The sequence below is a fragment of the Grammomys surdaster genome, unplaced genomic scaffold, assembly GCF_004785775.1.
Source record: "Grammomys surdaster isolate TR1022 unplaced genomic scaffold, NIH_TR_1.0 189, whole genome shotgun sequence".
Lineage (NCBI taxonomy): Eukaryota > Metazoa > Chordata > Mammalia > Rodentia > Muridae > Grammomys > Grammomys surdaster.
In genome coordinates this window covers 229,956-245,966 of record NW_021604634.1, presented here as the reverse complement: position 1 = coordinate 245,966, position 16,011 = coordinate 229,956, and the positions used below count along the sequence as shown (strand labels likewise).

The 16,011-nt window shown below is 47.7% G+C and overlaps 1 protein-coding gene across 7 annotated transcripts in view; it reads right to left on the bottom strand.

Moving 5' to 3' along the window:
• The window catches only part of Pqlc1 (PQ loop repeat containing 1), a 37,502-nt gene extending 21,754 nt beyond the window's left edge, over positions 1-15,748 (bottom strand). Inside the window, exons 1-3 of one of the 7 annotated variants that reach the window (XM_028768928.1) lie at positions 15,584-15,748; positions 13,884-14,220; positions 7,392-7,525 (exon numbers count right to left, since the gene is read on the bottom strand). In XM_028768928.1, coding sequence (XP_028624761.1) covers positions 7,392-7,525; positions 13,884-14,086 — 337 coding nt within the window. In that variant the 5' untranslated portion in view covers positions 14,087-14,220; positions 15,584-15,748. Of the gene's footprint in view, positions 1-7,391; positions 7,526-13,883; positions 14,367-14,604; positions 14,623-14,683; positions 14,777-15,583 lie in introns of those variants that run through there. The other 6 variants (XM_028768925.1, XM_028768927.1, XM_028768924.1 and 3 more) reach the window with 6 other exon arrangements.
• Between the last annotated feature and the right edge of the window lie 263 nt (positions 15,749-16,011).

Below are 16,011 nucleotides of genomic sequence, written 5' to 3'. Positions count from 1 at the left end.
CCCGCCCAGATCCTCAGATGGTTATGTGACTTCTAAGGCCAGATTGCAAGAAAGTACAAGAAAGGCACAGCCCAGGTTGTTCTCTCCCTACCTCGGATTTAGGGTAACTTAAAGGTGAGGCCTAGTGCTCATGTGGGGATTCTGAAGAAGTTCACCCAGATGTGCCCTGTTTCCCAAGGCTCAGGGAAGGCAGATCTGCACAGCAGGACCACCCAAGCTGACTTGTACATGACAGGCTGTGGACAACGGCTGGACGTGGGACGGATGAAAAGGGCAGCTCAGGAGATAAACTGAGGTGAGCCAAACTTAAAACTAGGATGAGATGCAGACACACAAGCTCCTGCCGTGACGGGCAGCACAGCAGCAAAGCCTTGGCAAAAACAACCCTCTCACACAACACTCTGTGACAATTTACCTTGTAAGGTTTACAGCCCGATGGCTCTTACACACTCACAGATGGGCAATCACCATGACTACCAGTTTAGAACATTTTCATCACAATGAAAGAAACCTTTACCCATAAATAGATACTACCCATCTACCCCAGAAAGTCCCAATCTGGAGCTCTGGGCCACTAAGAGTTGAGACACATGTCAGATAAATTCAACCTGACTCTGAGGCACAATTCTGTCAAATAACTACTAAAAGAAATTTAAAATGGAAAATACACTATAAAGAAAAATTTAAACTAAAAAAAAAACACCCCAAAACTGAAATAAATTAGAAACAAAATTACACAAATTAACATACCTATCCAGTTGGTGAAGCATCTGGGAAAAAGCACCGCTCATGGGGACTCTGGGGCTCTTCTCTGCCAGAACACAGCCTAATATCATTCAACCCTGCGTGTGTAATCCTCCAAGCTAACTCACAGTTCTAGCAATCACACTACTGGCATCGACAATTCCCACTTGTGAAAGCAGCGTGGGTCATGGCACACATCCCATAATACTCTGGGTTCCTGAGAAACACGGTTGGGACACAGGTGGTGGAAGAGCAGACCATGTTTGAAGCTCAGCTGCTCTCGACACCACAAAGGCTCAGCAGGAAGAATGTGTACACAAACAAGGGGCTCCAAGTCCAAAAAAGACCTCCTACTTCCAACCACTGAAAAAGCCAGATGACACCCATGACCTGCACCAGCAACAGATACCCAATACTAGAGCCCTGCTAAGACACAGTTCATTATAGTCCAGAGCAGTAGTCCTGTAGTTCAAAGACCTAGCGCTTCCACCCAAGGGCTCCCACTGAACAAGTGGACACCAGCATGTACAATACAAGCAGCCAAGTGAAGCCCATCATGCCACCAACCACGCTGGAATGTCTATGTCATCTTAAAGTCATAAATTGCAGCTCCTAGGAAGTCAGCTGCACACTGATGGAGACTTCCATTTCCTCCACACATCAAACCCCTGATAACTCAGTCACGGGACACGGAGCCTCTGCCCAGAGATGCTCTAGCAAGCACATGCACAAACACAGTGCAGTCCTCCATGATAAAGGGTCTCCTCGGGTGCCAACAACCCTGACATCTGTGTCCTGAAAGCCCAGAAAGACCTCCTGGGGCCCATCAACCTCTGGATCCAGTTACTTTTAAAATTCTTTTCCAGGGCAAAAAGGACAGAGAGACATCAATTACTATGGATGCTTACTGAAGTATCTGCCTCAGAGCCTCTGGGAGGCCCTCAGGAGGCTCCAGCTCTGGCCTGCTGTTGCAGCAGAATGCTGGAGGACCACATGGAGTTGGACATTAACAGATAAACCACAGTTCATGGTGATCAGTGCAGGGAGAAAGGGGGCTGGGGGATTCTAAATCAAGAGTAAGTCATGTTAAAAAGAAGAGAAAGACACATCAGCCTAACCTATGAGCAACATAGGCCCCCAGCCCTCACAGAAGGCCCATGCTCAGACCCTGATTCAAGGGAACCAAGAAGCCAAAAGTCAGAACAAACCACCAGAAACTTCCACACAAACTAAACGTTCGGTTACATGGAATTGTGCACTTGTACAGATGGCGTGGGTATTTTGGTTGTTTCCCACATTACCTTCTGAAGCAGTGGTTCTCAACCTTCCTCATGTCAAGGTGACCCCCCAACACAAAGTTATCTTCGTTGATACTTCCTAACTGTAATTTTGCTACTGCTATGAATTGTAACGTAAATATCTGTTTTCCAATGGTCTTAGGTAACTCCTGTGAAAGGGTCCTTTGACGCCCCAAGAGGGTCACGAGCCACAGGTTCAGAACTGCTCTTCTAGAGATACCTATCAGACATTTATAAATGCAGTGATGTCTGGGGTTTGCCTGGAAACATGCTAGACTGAGCTAAGCAGCCACTTAATAGTAGAGGATCTGTCTAGCATGAACAGGCCTGGGTCCTAATCCTGGTAGGTTTGGGGGGTCACAGTGTAGACTCAAATGAGGGGTCAGGGTAGGTTCATGGTGTGGGTTCAATCATAAAAGCAGCTTTAGACTTTCTCCCAATTTTATAAATGTTAGTGATTTTACATACTAGAGGCTAAAACTGAAAACCAGAACACACTCAGCACCCACAGGACACACCCACTACCCACGGACCCCAGAAGCACAGAGCACATGCCTGGCAGAGACTTCACACTGTCCCACGGGACCACCCTTGCTCCCTGCCTCCCCCAGATTCAGTACTTAGAGCCCTCGTTCTAATGAGCAGAGAGAGGCTAGAAAAAAATGTCACATGGAATGTGTGGAATTTTTAAGTTTGATTCTACTTTTGAAATTACACAGATTTTGTGATAAGCCACTGACAGTAAAAGAAAAAACTTGGAAAGTGTACCAAAATGTTCAAAATAGTCACAGGGGTGAGTTCTACTTTATTTACCCTCTGGCTTCCTCGAAGTCTACTGTGAGTCTACACGCGGCATGTTATTTATAGCAAGACAACAGATCTATTATTTGATGTTTGAGATGGCTCCCTTTTCTCTCCTTTCCTTTCCTTTCCTTTCTCCTTTCCTTTCTCCTTTCCTTTTTCCTTTCCTTTTTCCTCTCCTCTCCTCTCCTCTCCTCTCCTCTCCTCTCCTCTCCTCTCCTCTCCTCTCCTCTCCTCTCCTCTCCTCCCTCCTCCCTCCCTCCCTCCCTTCCTTTCCTTTCCTTTTTAATGTTTTGATAAAGGTGTTTACAAAGCTTTGGCTGGCCTACAATTTGCTACTTAGACCAAGCTGGCCTTGAACTCAGAGATTTACCTGACTTAGCCTCCCAAGTGGTGGGATTGAAGGCATGTTACAGGCATGAGCCACCATGTCCAGCTTCTTTCTTTTTTTTTTTTAAGATTTATTTATTTTATTTTATTTATATGAGTAAATTGTTGCTATCTTCAGACACAACAGAAGGGGGCATTGGATCCCATTACAGATTGTTGTGAACCACTATGTGGTTGCTGGGAATTGAACTCAGGACCTCTGGAAGAACAATCAGTGCTCTTAACCGCTGAGCCATCTCTAAAGCCCTGTCAAGCTTCTTTTATTTGTTTGTTTTGCTTTTCTTTTAATCTTAACTGGCAAATTGAATTAGTTACCACTAAAATTGAAAGTATAATATTAAGAAAACTGGAAAAAATTTAAGTTTTCATTTTTAATGGGAACATTAAGTTAGAACTATCTTAAGATGTCCTCACCCAGATAATAGTAGCATATGCCTTTTTTAGGAGCGAGAGGCAGAAGGCTCTCTGTAAGTTCAAGGCCACCCTAGGCTACACAATGAGTTCCAAAGCAGCCAAAACTATATAGAGAGATACTGTCTCAAATCAAAAATATCTTCGTAAGACCAGGGAGACGGCCCAGTGGGTACAAGCATTTGTTGTGCCTGAGTTCTGTTCTCCAGCACACACAGAAAGATCCCATGGCTGTGACAACCAAGCTGCAAATGGTGAGCTCCAGGTTCACTGGGACACCTGCCTCAACATATTAAAGCCAAGTGCAACAGAGGACACCTGCCCTAGCTTCTTTTATGTCAACTTGACACAAGTTAGAGTCATCTGAAAGGAAGGAGCCTCAACTGAGAAAATGCCTCCATAAGATCTGGCTTTAGGGAAATTTCTTAATTAGTGATGGACTGGGGGAGGATCCAGCCCATTGTGGGTGGTGCCATCCCTGGGCTGGTAGTCTTGGGTTCTGTTAGAAAGCAGGTTGAGCAAGGCAGGGGAAGCAAGCCAGCGAGCAACACCCTTCCATGGCCTCTGCATCAGCTCCTGCCTCCAGGTTCCTGCCCTGCTTGAGTTCCTGTCCTGACTTCCTTTGATAGTAACTGTGATGTAGAATAAACCCTTTCCTTCCCAACTTCCTTTTTGGTCATGGTGTTTCATCACAACAATAGTAACCTTAACTAAGACAATACCCAAAGACCTCCACTGACCTCTGCATGGTATACACCTATAACACATCTGTACACATACACAATACATATGCAAAGTTTTTCAACTTTTTTAAACTTTTTTTAAAGATTTATTTATTTTATGTATATGAGTACACTGTCATTGTCTTTAGACATCAGAAGAGGGCATCGGATCCCATTACAGATGGTTGTGAGCCACTGCGTGGTTGCTGGGAATTGAACTCAGAACCTCTGGAAGAGCAATCAGTGCTCTTAACAGCCGAGCCATCTCTCGAGCCCCAACTTTTTAACATTTATTTGTGTACATGTATGCATATGCACAGTATGGCATACATGCAGAATTCAGAGGACCCTATATAGGAATCAGTCCTCTCCTCCTGTCATATGGGCCCCAGGGATCCAACTCCCGTTGTCAAGCTTGACAGAAAGTGCCTTATTACTAGCTGTTCATAAATTATCTCTACAATCATAAACTATCTGAATTGTGCCTCATGAGACTCACGGTGCTGCCAGACCATATTTATTCTTGGGATGGTGCCCAAAGGTCTGTTAGAAGTCACCAACCTTCTATGTAAAATATAGCTACTGGCAAGAAAACAAGGTATCTCCTGGGCCCCAGGACCTTGGCAGCTGCAGGACTGGGTGGCTGTGAGCTGGCACCAGAGTGCACTTCTGTTTTTCTCCATACACACCACCCCCGTCAGCCTTCTGACAGATGGGAGGAAATGAACCCACGTATTTCATTAAAGCTATTCTCAGGAATACACTGAGACCAGAGTCTTAAAGCAGACACGAAGCCGTGTAAATATGAACTGGACTCAAACTAAAAGATGTAAATATCAAGAATTCTCAGGAGTGTGTAGTAGCACATGCCTTTAGTTCCAGCATTTGGGAGGCAGAGGCAGGAGGATCTCTATGAGTTCTAGGCTAGCCTGGTCTACATGGTTGAGTTCTAAGACATCCGAAAATCTATCTAAAAATAACAACAACAACAGTGTAAATAAGTCTCCAACAAACACCACTGTCCCATGATAGGTGGAGAGGTCTAAGGCCTAGTGACCCTTGGGACCAGGGATGAGTCCTGTTCTATCCCTTGGAATTAAATTAGCCACAAAGGGACCATGAATAATGATCTTCCCCAAGATCACCAATCTCAATCACATCTGCAGAGGCCCTTCCTAAGGTAGAGGACACCACTGGGGTCATTACTATGCCCTTAAGGAGCCCCTGATAAAAATTCATATCCCAGTCCTAACCCTGAAAACTGTTTGATTCACTATTTTAGCTCAATCCTAGTTACCAACATATAAGTAGTGCCTTGGAAAATTTACACAGAACAACACTGCACAAGAGAACAGTTGGGACTCCATGACCCACACAGTCTCTGGTCTATACCATGCTGTGATGACCTGACACCTCGCCGTCACCTGAGGTGATGACCTGAGATGATGACAATGCGGTTCTCAATAAATGAACACCGTGCTCTAAGGCTGCTGCACCATGTACAAACCCTCTGTACCTGACAGCTGACATGGGCCACCATCAGAGCCAACACCCATGGCAATGGAAGTCATAAGCCTGTCCTCATATTTACAGCACAGAAGCAGCACAAACCTACAGGGAGTCTCTGGCATCCTGTGTACAACTGTCTCCTTAGCCTTTTGGTATTCCAATGTGTGAGAGTGTGATGAGGGACCCACCATGCTGCAGTCAAGATGACATCCAGTGCAGGCTGAGGTTCAGAGCTTGCTGTGTGGAAGCTTGGAGCATAGGGAAAGGACAAGCCATGCTTCTAGAAGGCAAGCCCATAGCACCAAATAGAGCCATAAAGCCTCAGATCATCTATGATATCCTGTCTTGGTAGGATTCTCAGTATTGTTTGCACCAGTGCTGGTGTTGAGTTTACACTGGGAGGACGGGGAACAGACATTCAGGGGAGGTTAGGGATGGTGATTCCAATGGGAAGAATGGATGAGAAAGCACCAGAAAATATACATGAGCTATCATTCTTATAGACTTCTCCCCAGAACTAGGTGTGGCCACCCTCTATGACAGTCAGGATGGCATCGCCTGTTTAACTAAAACCAGGTGGAAACAGAAGGATCTGGTTAATGGAGAAAAAGTAATGATCAAAGATATAGTAAAACCACCTCCCGAGCAGCCCCCAAACTAAGTACTAAATACTTCTATAAAAAAGATTACACACACACACACACACACACACACACACACACACACACATATTCAGACAAATCCAAAGAGAGCTCTGCTAGCTTATTAATGGAAAGATAAAAGTAAGGCTTTTGCTGGGAATGAAGGTGTGTGCCTACTTACAGATGCAGGAGGATTCTGAGTTTAAAGGCCAGCATGAGTTATAGAGAAAGAATTAGTGTTGAAGAAAGGAAAAAGAGAGAGGAGGAGGAGGAGGAGGAGAAAATTAGAATGAGGAGGAGGTGGAATTTAACTCTCCTGTAAGCCCAGAAGCCTACACTGACCACAGAGTACTGTATCGAAAAGCTTCTGTGGAAGGAGAGGCCAAGACAGCAAGTGGTTAGTGTTTTCTGAGCTGTCCAGGGGTCAAGGATGTGATGGATGTTACCCCAGGGATCCTCAGACCACAGAACACACAAACCCAAGCGTGTTACAGCTTAGTTGGGTGAGTGCGTGTGTGAAGCATGACTAAAGGGCATACCACTAGGGCTTGAGTCACCTGGCAGGGCACACAGCAATGACTCTTCCCTTCTCTGGGTTTTGTGACAACACACAATCACAGGATGTGAGCACAAAAGAGTCCAGAAGACGAGTTAAAACCTCACCCACATTCCAGGAAAGAAGTCCTTTAACTGTTTGAAGCTGTGAAATGTTTATTCTGTTACAATATGGGAAAATACTACTATCCATTGCAGATCGTCGCCACCAGCCAGTGACATGAGAGCTGCCTAGGTTAACACAGAAGTGGCTTCGGCTTCCTGAGAGCTACGCTTTGCCCGGTGGCTAAGCGAGACTTTCTAGAAGCTGTTACACCCACCTGCAAAGGAGCGGCGCTTGATGTTCAGCTCGTTGGCCACGCGGACCTCGGTGCAGAGTTTCAGCATCAGCAGCATCGTAAGGATCATAACAATGCTCTGCCAGAGCAGCGGGGACTCGAAGTGCCTCCCAAACCTACGGGAGGGAAAGAGAGCTCGCATCAGGAAGGACACAGACACCAGCCTCTGCCAGAGACCAGTCTCTGCCAGGACTTCCACAGCCTCTCCTCAGCCAGGGCCTGGAAAGTGCAAAGGAGTCCAGGGGATGGTCCTGGTACTTGTTTGCCTTAGTCTTCCAGGGTTTGTGTGAGACTGGGCTAGAATGGGGAAGGACCCAGGTCAGACTCAGCAAGGACTCTAAGCTCACCTGAGGCTTTTCCAAAGCCCGTGTCTCCCCTCTATGGACTCAGTGACCTAGTCATAGCCCCCTCACTCAGGGCCACATATTGCTATGAAAGAACCCTACATACCTACCCTCCTGTCAACGTCTAATCTTAGCCAGGCAAGAGACTATTTCCAGACCACAGTAGCTCTGCTTTCTGCCTGGTGAGGAAGTATCTGTGGAAGACATGCAGCCTGGTGCTAAATTTTTATACACACCCTCCACTAACAAGGGCAGCCAGAGCTAGCCCCACCAAAGATCCTTCCTCCACCCCAGGCCTCCTAGCCCAGGGCAGCTTGCCCTCCCTGGCTACCCCTCCTCCAGCCACTCTAGTGGCTCCCACTAGTATTGAATATTTCATCAACTGAGACCAGAAGCTTTGGAGGGCAGAACTGCAATTCAGCAACCAACAAGGTCTGTGGATAACACCCTTGGCAGATGAGAATACGACCAGACTGTAGCACACAGACAAGCTGACATAGCTCATCTCCAAAGGCAGGTCCCAGCACAGCCTTAACCCCAGCACGGTAATGCACAAATGCAGGCTGGAATTGGCCACAGAGTTTGTTTGGCCTGAAAGTTATTTCCAAGACTTTAATTGGTGGTTAGCACATGAAATTCAAAAGATTCTGCACAGCAGTTTAACAGCTCTACCTCCTGAAAGCTGTGAGTGTTAGCAACAGTCCCAGCCTTCTCTCCCATGTCTGTGGCCCCTGACTACACTGGTGTCCTGGGACAGCAGTTACCTCCAGGGCTGAGACAGACAGCCAGTAAAACTTGCAGGAGGGACACAGGGGGAACGGTAGTACTGATTCACAGTGAGCACCAAGTCTGCTCAGGACACAGTCTAGCATCCATGTAGTTACTACTACAGCAGGAACTTGCTAAAAATCAATCCACAAATGAAAACCAAGCAGTATTTCACATGCCAGGTGACGGTGCACTCCTACACACCCACACTTGGGACACTGAAGGGGGGAGGATCATAAGGTCATGGCTAGCTTGTTCTACACAGCAAGTTCCAAGCCAGGTCCGTCAATAAAGTTTTAAGAGAAAAGCATTTCACAAAACTCTAGTGTGACAGCAATTAGTGAAAGATCAGTTGGAGACAGGGAAACAACCTCGCCTGTGTCTCAGAGTATTTCTGTAAGGCCTTCACATTCTGAGAGGAATGCAGAGCTCCCGATCCCTTTAACTAACCTGAAAGCCATCTTTAGTTCCTGTCTACAAACAATTCACGATCAGACAGAATCCTGACCAGCTTGAGGGTCTTCACAGAGCTCTGGACATTTTCTAAACAGATGCCCATGGGGTATGCCACTGCCCAGACAAGCAGAGCTGGCAATAAGGTGTTACACAAGGGAAGTCATGCTGCAAGCGAGGCTCCCCTGTGCAATCAGGGCAAGGCTCAGCTTCCTGTGGGGTGGCAAGCCAAGACTGGAAATTCCAAGTGTAGGATAAGTCCTCTGTGCAGGTTTCAAGGCTCAGATGTCCCCTGTGAGTTCATAAGCTCCACATTCTAAGCAGCTGCGTGAGGAAGCTTAGAAAGGGGGAAGACAAAGGAAAGGGTGGGCCTAGGAGTGGAGACAGGAGCTGGCACAGGCAGACAAGCTGTTCCTAGGATATATCCCTGGATCCTTGTAGTTACCACACTGAGCCCAAATCATGAGCCACCACCATCTTGGAACCTCAGTGTTTTCCTGTGAGAAGTGTAAATCATAACCCCAGAGCTCCTGGTAGACAGAACCAAGCCCTTAGTTGCTTGGCTCCTAGAAATCATTCTTCCTCTCTGGATATCTAGCTGGCAATTTGCTCACAGAGATTATGTGGGGAGCTTAACACAGGAAAGTGCCACCTCAGTGTCATAAAGCTAAGAGGCTAAAGGCATAGCTTCCCAAACGAACTGACTGACACCTGTTGCTAGGAAGAAGACTATAGAAAAAAAAAAAAAAAGTCAAGGTTTAAGTGCCCATACACCACATCAAAATCAATCCTAACTCGCTGGATGGTCACAATAAGGGCGGTGCTAACAGAGTGCCAAAGAACAGAACTGGGGATTGGGCTGGCTTTTTTTTTTTTAATAGGAAGCCAAAACAGGACACAAACTTTCAAAAAGCACAACTCTGAATGACATAAGGGACAAAATAAATAGGAAACAATGTATAACAATCAATTTTTAAAGCTATAAAAAAGTGCCATTTCTTTAAAAAAAAATTAATATCAACAGTCTTGCTGTAGTGACAATTTTGGAATTTTGGTTTCTTTAAAAACACACACACACAAAAATAATATAAGAATATGTTTTTGTTTTAATCCCAGGTGTGGGACATGGGGCTGCTTCAGACTGTCCACGGCAGCTGACTATGATTTGCCTCGTGCATGATTTTGCCAGCAGCAGATTGTTTTTTGTGATTCTGTGACATTTAGAATTCTGGGGACTTTTCAGAAGGTATATAAATACTACGGCCCTGAGAATTAAGACAGGTTGTTGGTTAGTTGTTGTTGGTCATGGTTTGTTAAATAGTCATGCTAGAGGAGGAGAAGGAGAAGGATGTAGCCGAGGGGTAATAAGGAAAGGAAAGGACGGGGGGAGGGGGGAGGGGGAGGAGGAGGAAAAAAACTAGATATCCTTGGGGAAATCTGCTATTGAGTATATGGTTCCTCTCCTGCTTGAGACTGTAGGTTAGCAGAATTCTTCTGAGAAGTGGCAATTGCCACCACACAGCTATGAGTGGTGTGTCCAAGGATTCTCATATGAATGAAAGCCAGTACTCATCATGAGAGACATGTGCAGGAGTGGGGTACACAAGGTAGACCAAGTTCAACAACTAGTTCTATGGACAACTTCTCCAAGTCCCAAAGTAACAGAAAAGCTCCTACTGAGGAAGGAACACACCTCTAGAACTACTTCCTACATATCAAAGAAAACTTATTGCCATAATGTTACCACCTCTCAGATACAGTGTTTCAAGATCACAGCCAAGACCTGCTGCCAGCACTGGGAGAGACTGAGCATCTCCAGGTCTGGGTGGAGAACGCTGCTCAAGTAGAACCTGGGCACCAGTTTTGCAGTCCCACTCTGGCCCTTCTTAGATTAAAAAAAATAAAAGCCTGCAAACATTAGATAAAGGGTCACTCGGCCCCAGCTTCCAACATCAAAGTTGCAAAATCCTGTAACCCACATTCTATTGAGAGCAGCCTGCTAAAGGTGAGTTCTGTAACATGGTGAGGATTGTAAGAAATAAGGGTTTCACATGAGAGATTCACAGGCTTCTGAATCCCTAGGTTTGCAGTGAAATCAGTCTCTTCCTGCAGGACTTTCCAGCTTAAGAAAGAAAGAAAGAAAGAAAGAAAGAAAGAAAGAAAGAAAGAAAGAAAGAAAGAAAGAAAGAAAGGAAGGAAGGAAGGAAGGAAGGAAGGAAGGAAGGAAGGAAGGAAGGAAGGAGAAAGAGCAAATGAACTACCACAAACCTCTAATGAGTTCTGAGATCTGTGTCCCAGTTAGCACTGGAAAACTGCTGAGGGTTCTATCTGCACCCCTTTCATAGTTTGGAAGGCTCCCATCTCACCTGGAGCCTGCCACAGCCAGGACCTGCTCTCCACACTGGGGGAGGAGTTGTGTAAACGGGAAAGGGTTGTACACTCCAGTCACTGTTACCAATGAAGCACCGACACTACAGCCTTTGACTATGTGAAATCTAAGAGAATGCTGAGCTGTGGAATCTTGAGAGAGAAGCCTAGACCAGGGCTGTGGAAGGCACTGTGGAGAAGCACAGAAGGACCATCACATCATTTTGGAGCATCAGGGTCTCTACAGATGGGCAGCCGTGTCCCAGACACTGTCCAGACCTCTGACTTTCATCCTGTGAAGATCTGGAAAGATACTTCCCAAATGGAAACACTAAGGAGGGCCATGACCCTCAGCTCCTCCCTTCCTCACAGGCTTCTAGTATGCACTGGGAAACTGAGTCCCTGTGTACAGTGCCCACAGGAGCCCTGGGTGGCACAGGACATTTTGGGACATGGGCTGTACCAAAGAGACCATTTGTGGACAAGGTCTAGCATGCACAGAAGGCAGCCCAGCCCCCACAGTGAAAAGTATCTGAGGTCTTCTCAGAGACCCCAACACAAGGGGCAAGGAGACCAGTCTTGGTTTTCCCCTCCACTAGTGCACACAAGGAAAATGGCCTCACTTCTGTTATCTTCAAACCATGTCAGTAGTCCTAACTTTAGTACTTGGATAAGGAAATGTATTCCTCAATCCTGAAAGTGAATACCCTGGCTGTACGTAAGTTAAACAGCAAAGCTGGGCTACACTAGGCAGCCTGCCTGAAATCAAAGGTCCATCCTGGGCACCCAGAGTAATCAATAGTATGAGCACAGTTCTAACGAAGGATCTGCTTCCATTCCACCTTAGATTTAATTAAGGCCTAGCCATAGTCACAGCCCAGCTGGGACCTCCACCTTCCTCTCAGGACAAAGCAAGAAAATGGAATCTTTGAAATTCAAGCCCCCAGCTTTTTTTTTTTTTTTTAAGTGAGATCTCAATGACCTTTTCCTCAGAAGTCACCTGATCCCAGGCAAACAGCAAGGTGGCATCGTTCAATGCTGCCAGCTTACTCTACTTCAGAGTCAGCTCAACTAGCCAACCTCCTAACTGATGCAGGCAAGAACCCACTCCTGAGACAAAGGGGGTCCAGCTCTGGGACAGAACACAAAAGTAGAGAGAGAATTCCCTACTGAGCTTGACACAGCTCACTAAACTGTACAAAGCTGGTGTGTTTTATTTAATGTAGATTCACTACGTCTCTTCATGTGTATGTGCACATGTGTTGTGGTGCATGTGTGGAGGTCAGAGGAAAACCAACAGGAGTTGATTCTCTCCTTCTATCATGAGACTGAACTCAGAGTTGACAGAAAGCTCCTCTACCCATTGAACCATCTTGCTGACCCGTCAATCAAGTTGATTTTAACACTAGTTAGTAAAAGATGAGATGTTTACACAGTAAACAAAACATCAAAAGCAAAGAACTCTGACACTAGCTCTCTGGATCCCTTCTCCCTGGCTTCTGCAGGCAGCTAGCTATCTTCAGGAGAACGGTATAAACAGCCTTTCTATGTGCACAGAGGACTTGGGATTGGCCCAGAAGACAAAATTACATGTTTTATCTTAGCACGCAGTGAGGAAGCCTTTTTTTTTTTTAATTTCCTTTGAAATTAAAAGGCGCCATGGTGGCGCCTGAGCACTCGGGAGGCAGAGGCAGGAGGATCTCTTGAGTTTGAAGCCAACTTGGTCTACACAGTGGGCTCCAGGACAGCTAGAACTACAGTGTAACCCAGTCTCAAAACAAGAACAAAACCCTCAAGTATGTATGGTTTCAACAATAGTCAAAATAAACTTCAAACTTCCTCAACAGAATGCAAATGAAAAATAGGAAGTTGGCTCTGGAAGGGTTAGAAAAACAGGCTCCACTTGAGTTTACAGGGAAAAGTCTGACTTCCCACCTAAGAAGACACAAGCCACATAAGAAGTCCAGAAAAAGCTAGCAGTGGTGATGCCAGTGCTCGGGAGGCAAAGGAAAGGGATCCCTGTGAGTTTGAGGCCAGCCTGGTCTACAAAGCTGTTCTCTGGACATCTAGGGCTACCTAGAGAAACTTTATGTCGAAACAAACAAACAAACAAACAAAAGTCAGGAAAAAGATAGCAGAAGGCTCTCCACACAAGCAAGCCAGGGGAACCTTCTACTATCTCAATTTATTACTTTCTTACCCTGACACCCCACTCCACACACTAGAAAGAAAAGGCAGGGATCCAGAAACTGTGCCCACGGAGAGGCTCCAGGATGTTAACAAAGGTAAAGACACAGTAAATGAACGAGCAGATCTGGAGATTATATTTGGCTCTCTGCTCCAGCCCTGTCAGTCTTCGAGGAAATGCCGTGTCCTAGTAAATTCAGTAATGGCTCGGGCTACTCCACCAGGGTTGAAGAATAAGAGCCTGCTCTTCAGAGATCTTTCCGGAGTAGATAGCTCCACTCGCTGCCACTTCAAAACCCTGAGAACAAAGCCATCTATCTCTTCAGCAGCACTCCCAGGTAATATCTGAACTTACCAGAAAAGTATCCGTAAAATATTGGCCACTAATAGCACCAGGCACACGTGGGTCGAGAAACCATCGGCGTTCTGAGTCCTCCGGATGTCCCTGTATTGGGGTATGTACGGTACCACCCCTCCGAAGACCATGGCCCCAGCGGCCACCCAGGAAACCAGCTGGTGCAGCGGGACCAGAAGCCAACCCAAGCCTTCCGCTTCCATCGCCAGCACCGAGGCCGCGCTGCCAGCCAGCAATGTCCACCTGGGCCAAGCTCCTTTGGGCTCTCCGAGTCCTCAAGCTGACTGTCACCTCCACATGGCCGCCGCTATCCTGCGCAGTCAGCTACCATCCCGACCTGGAAGGGGGAACAAAGGTAAAGCAGTGACAGGAGCTGGACCAAGGCGTACCTGTGCCGAACCTTTAGTCTAGGCAGGGCCTGGGAGCGCAGCGCTCTGCACCCACAGCTTCAGAAGCCCAGGCTCCCCGGGGCGCGCGGCGGGGGTTCCCCACAGAGCCAGGACCGGTCCTGCTCCCAGGAAGGCTAGGGAGCTGGCGACGCGCAACTGGCCCTCTGCCTGCCGCCCAGGTGCAGGGAGGAGTGCACCCCACCGGTTAAGGGGAAGGAAGGGGTGCACGGCTCCGGCGCGATAGCCGTGGGGGGTGACACCGCCCCAAACCGGGTTCAGCTAGTGGGGGAGGGGTGGACGCGTGGCCCAGAGGGAAGCATAGCAACCCGGACCCCAAGTCCTCAGGTTCCCCAGGGAGGCTCCGCCCGACAGCGAAGAGCAACCAAAGTGAGGTGAATCCGCGTCCCTTACCAGCCACGCCGCGCCAGTCGGTCTTTCTGTCCCTCAGTCCCAGCCAGAGGAAGCCCCGCCCCATGGCGTCACAATGGAGGTCACGCCCACTCCAGGGTCCCGCGGCTACCCCGCTGGGTCCTAACGCGCCCGCGCATCCGCGCGTTCTCGACTGGGTAGGACAGAAGAGGTGGCGGGCACTCATCTCAGTTCTGCTGTGTGTCCCAGATTAGGAAAAACCTACGGGGAGGCGCTTTCAGGCCAAATGACCACGTGAACCGTCTCTAGCTAGCGCCGCGCGCAGGGCACAGGGTAGATGCCTTACGGAGCCACTAGCAGCTGAAGATGAAATACTGGGTGTTGAAAAAAGCTGTTACAGCGACCAGCTCTAGGCCTAGGACGTCCCTGGAATCCCGAGGTCTTTGAAAGTCTTTGAACAAGCCTATGAGGAGCTGGCAACCCTTACCAAGGACTGAGTTCGCTGAACTACTCACTGACTGCCCTAGGCAACTACAGGGCTGGCGTCAGCACGCCACAGTTGCTGAGCCGCCTCCTCCATTTGTGAGGTCAGTGCTCCTCTGGGTGCTCATTTACAGGAAAAGAACATAGGAATTCCCGAGTACATCTCTAACCTCAGATGGACCCTGGTGGGCTGAGCAAGTTGAACCAGAAGAACAACAAGCTGCCCTACCTGTCAGTAGGGACCTATGCAGTGAGGTGCCAGGAGAGGTGACAACAATAGGAAACACATAGAACTCTGCCGGGCATTCTCCTACGCAGAAGGACGTGGGCATAGCAACCCCCGCCCCACCCCCAGAACACAATTGACCCCCACCCATCTCACCAGGTATCACCCATCTCACCAGGTCTGGCCCTGTTTCCCACCTGGGTCGCTTTTCGGGAAATCATTTTAAGACTCACCTAAGATGAATTCCAAACAACCTTGATTGTCCAGGGGCCTGGAAACGACAGGAAGCGCTTATCCTCCAGCGGAGCCCACAGCCCCCCTAGCCACTTCCTGAATCAACACACTCAAGGCTCAACACCAGGAAGGAACAGGAAGATGAATAAACATAGGGAAGCTATGGCAAGACTGGGTGAAGGTGAAGGAGGTGCTCCCGTTTAGCACACACCCTCACCCTCTTACACACCCCACCCCACCCCACCCACACCCACACCCCTGCCCAAGGCTCCAGAGTCTCCAGGATCTCATTGCCTCTCCTGGCCCTCATGATGCAGGTTAGGAGTGACATCTGGCCACCTCATTTGTCTTGAGTACTCCATGAGCTGTGGATACACAAATGGGAGCTTTGTGCTCAGCACATGCCAGAGGCACCTCCAGGACCCCA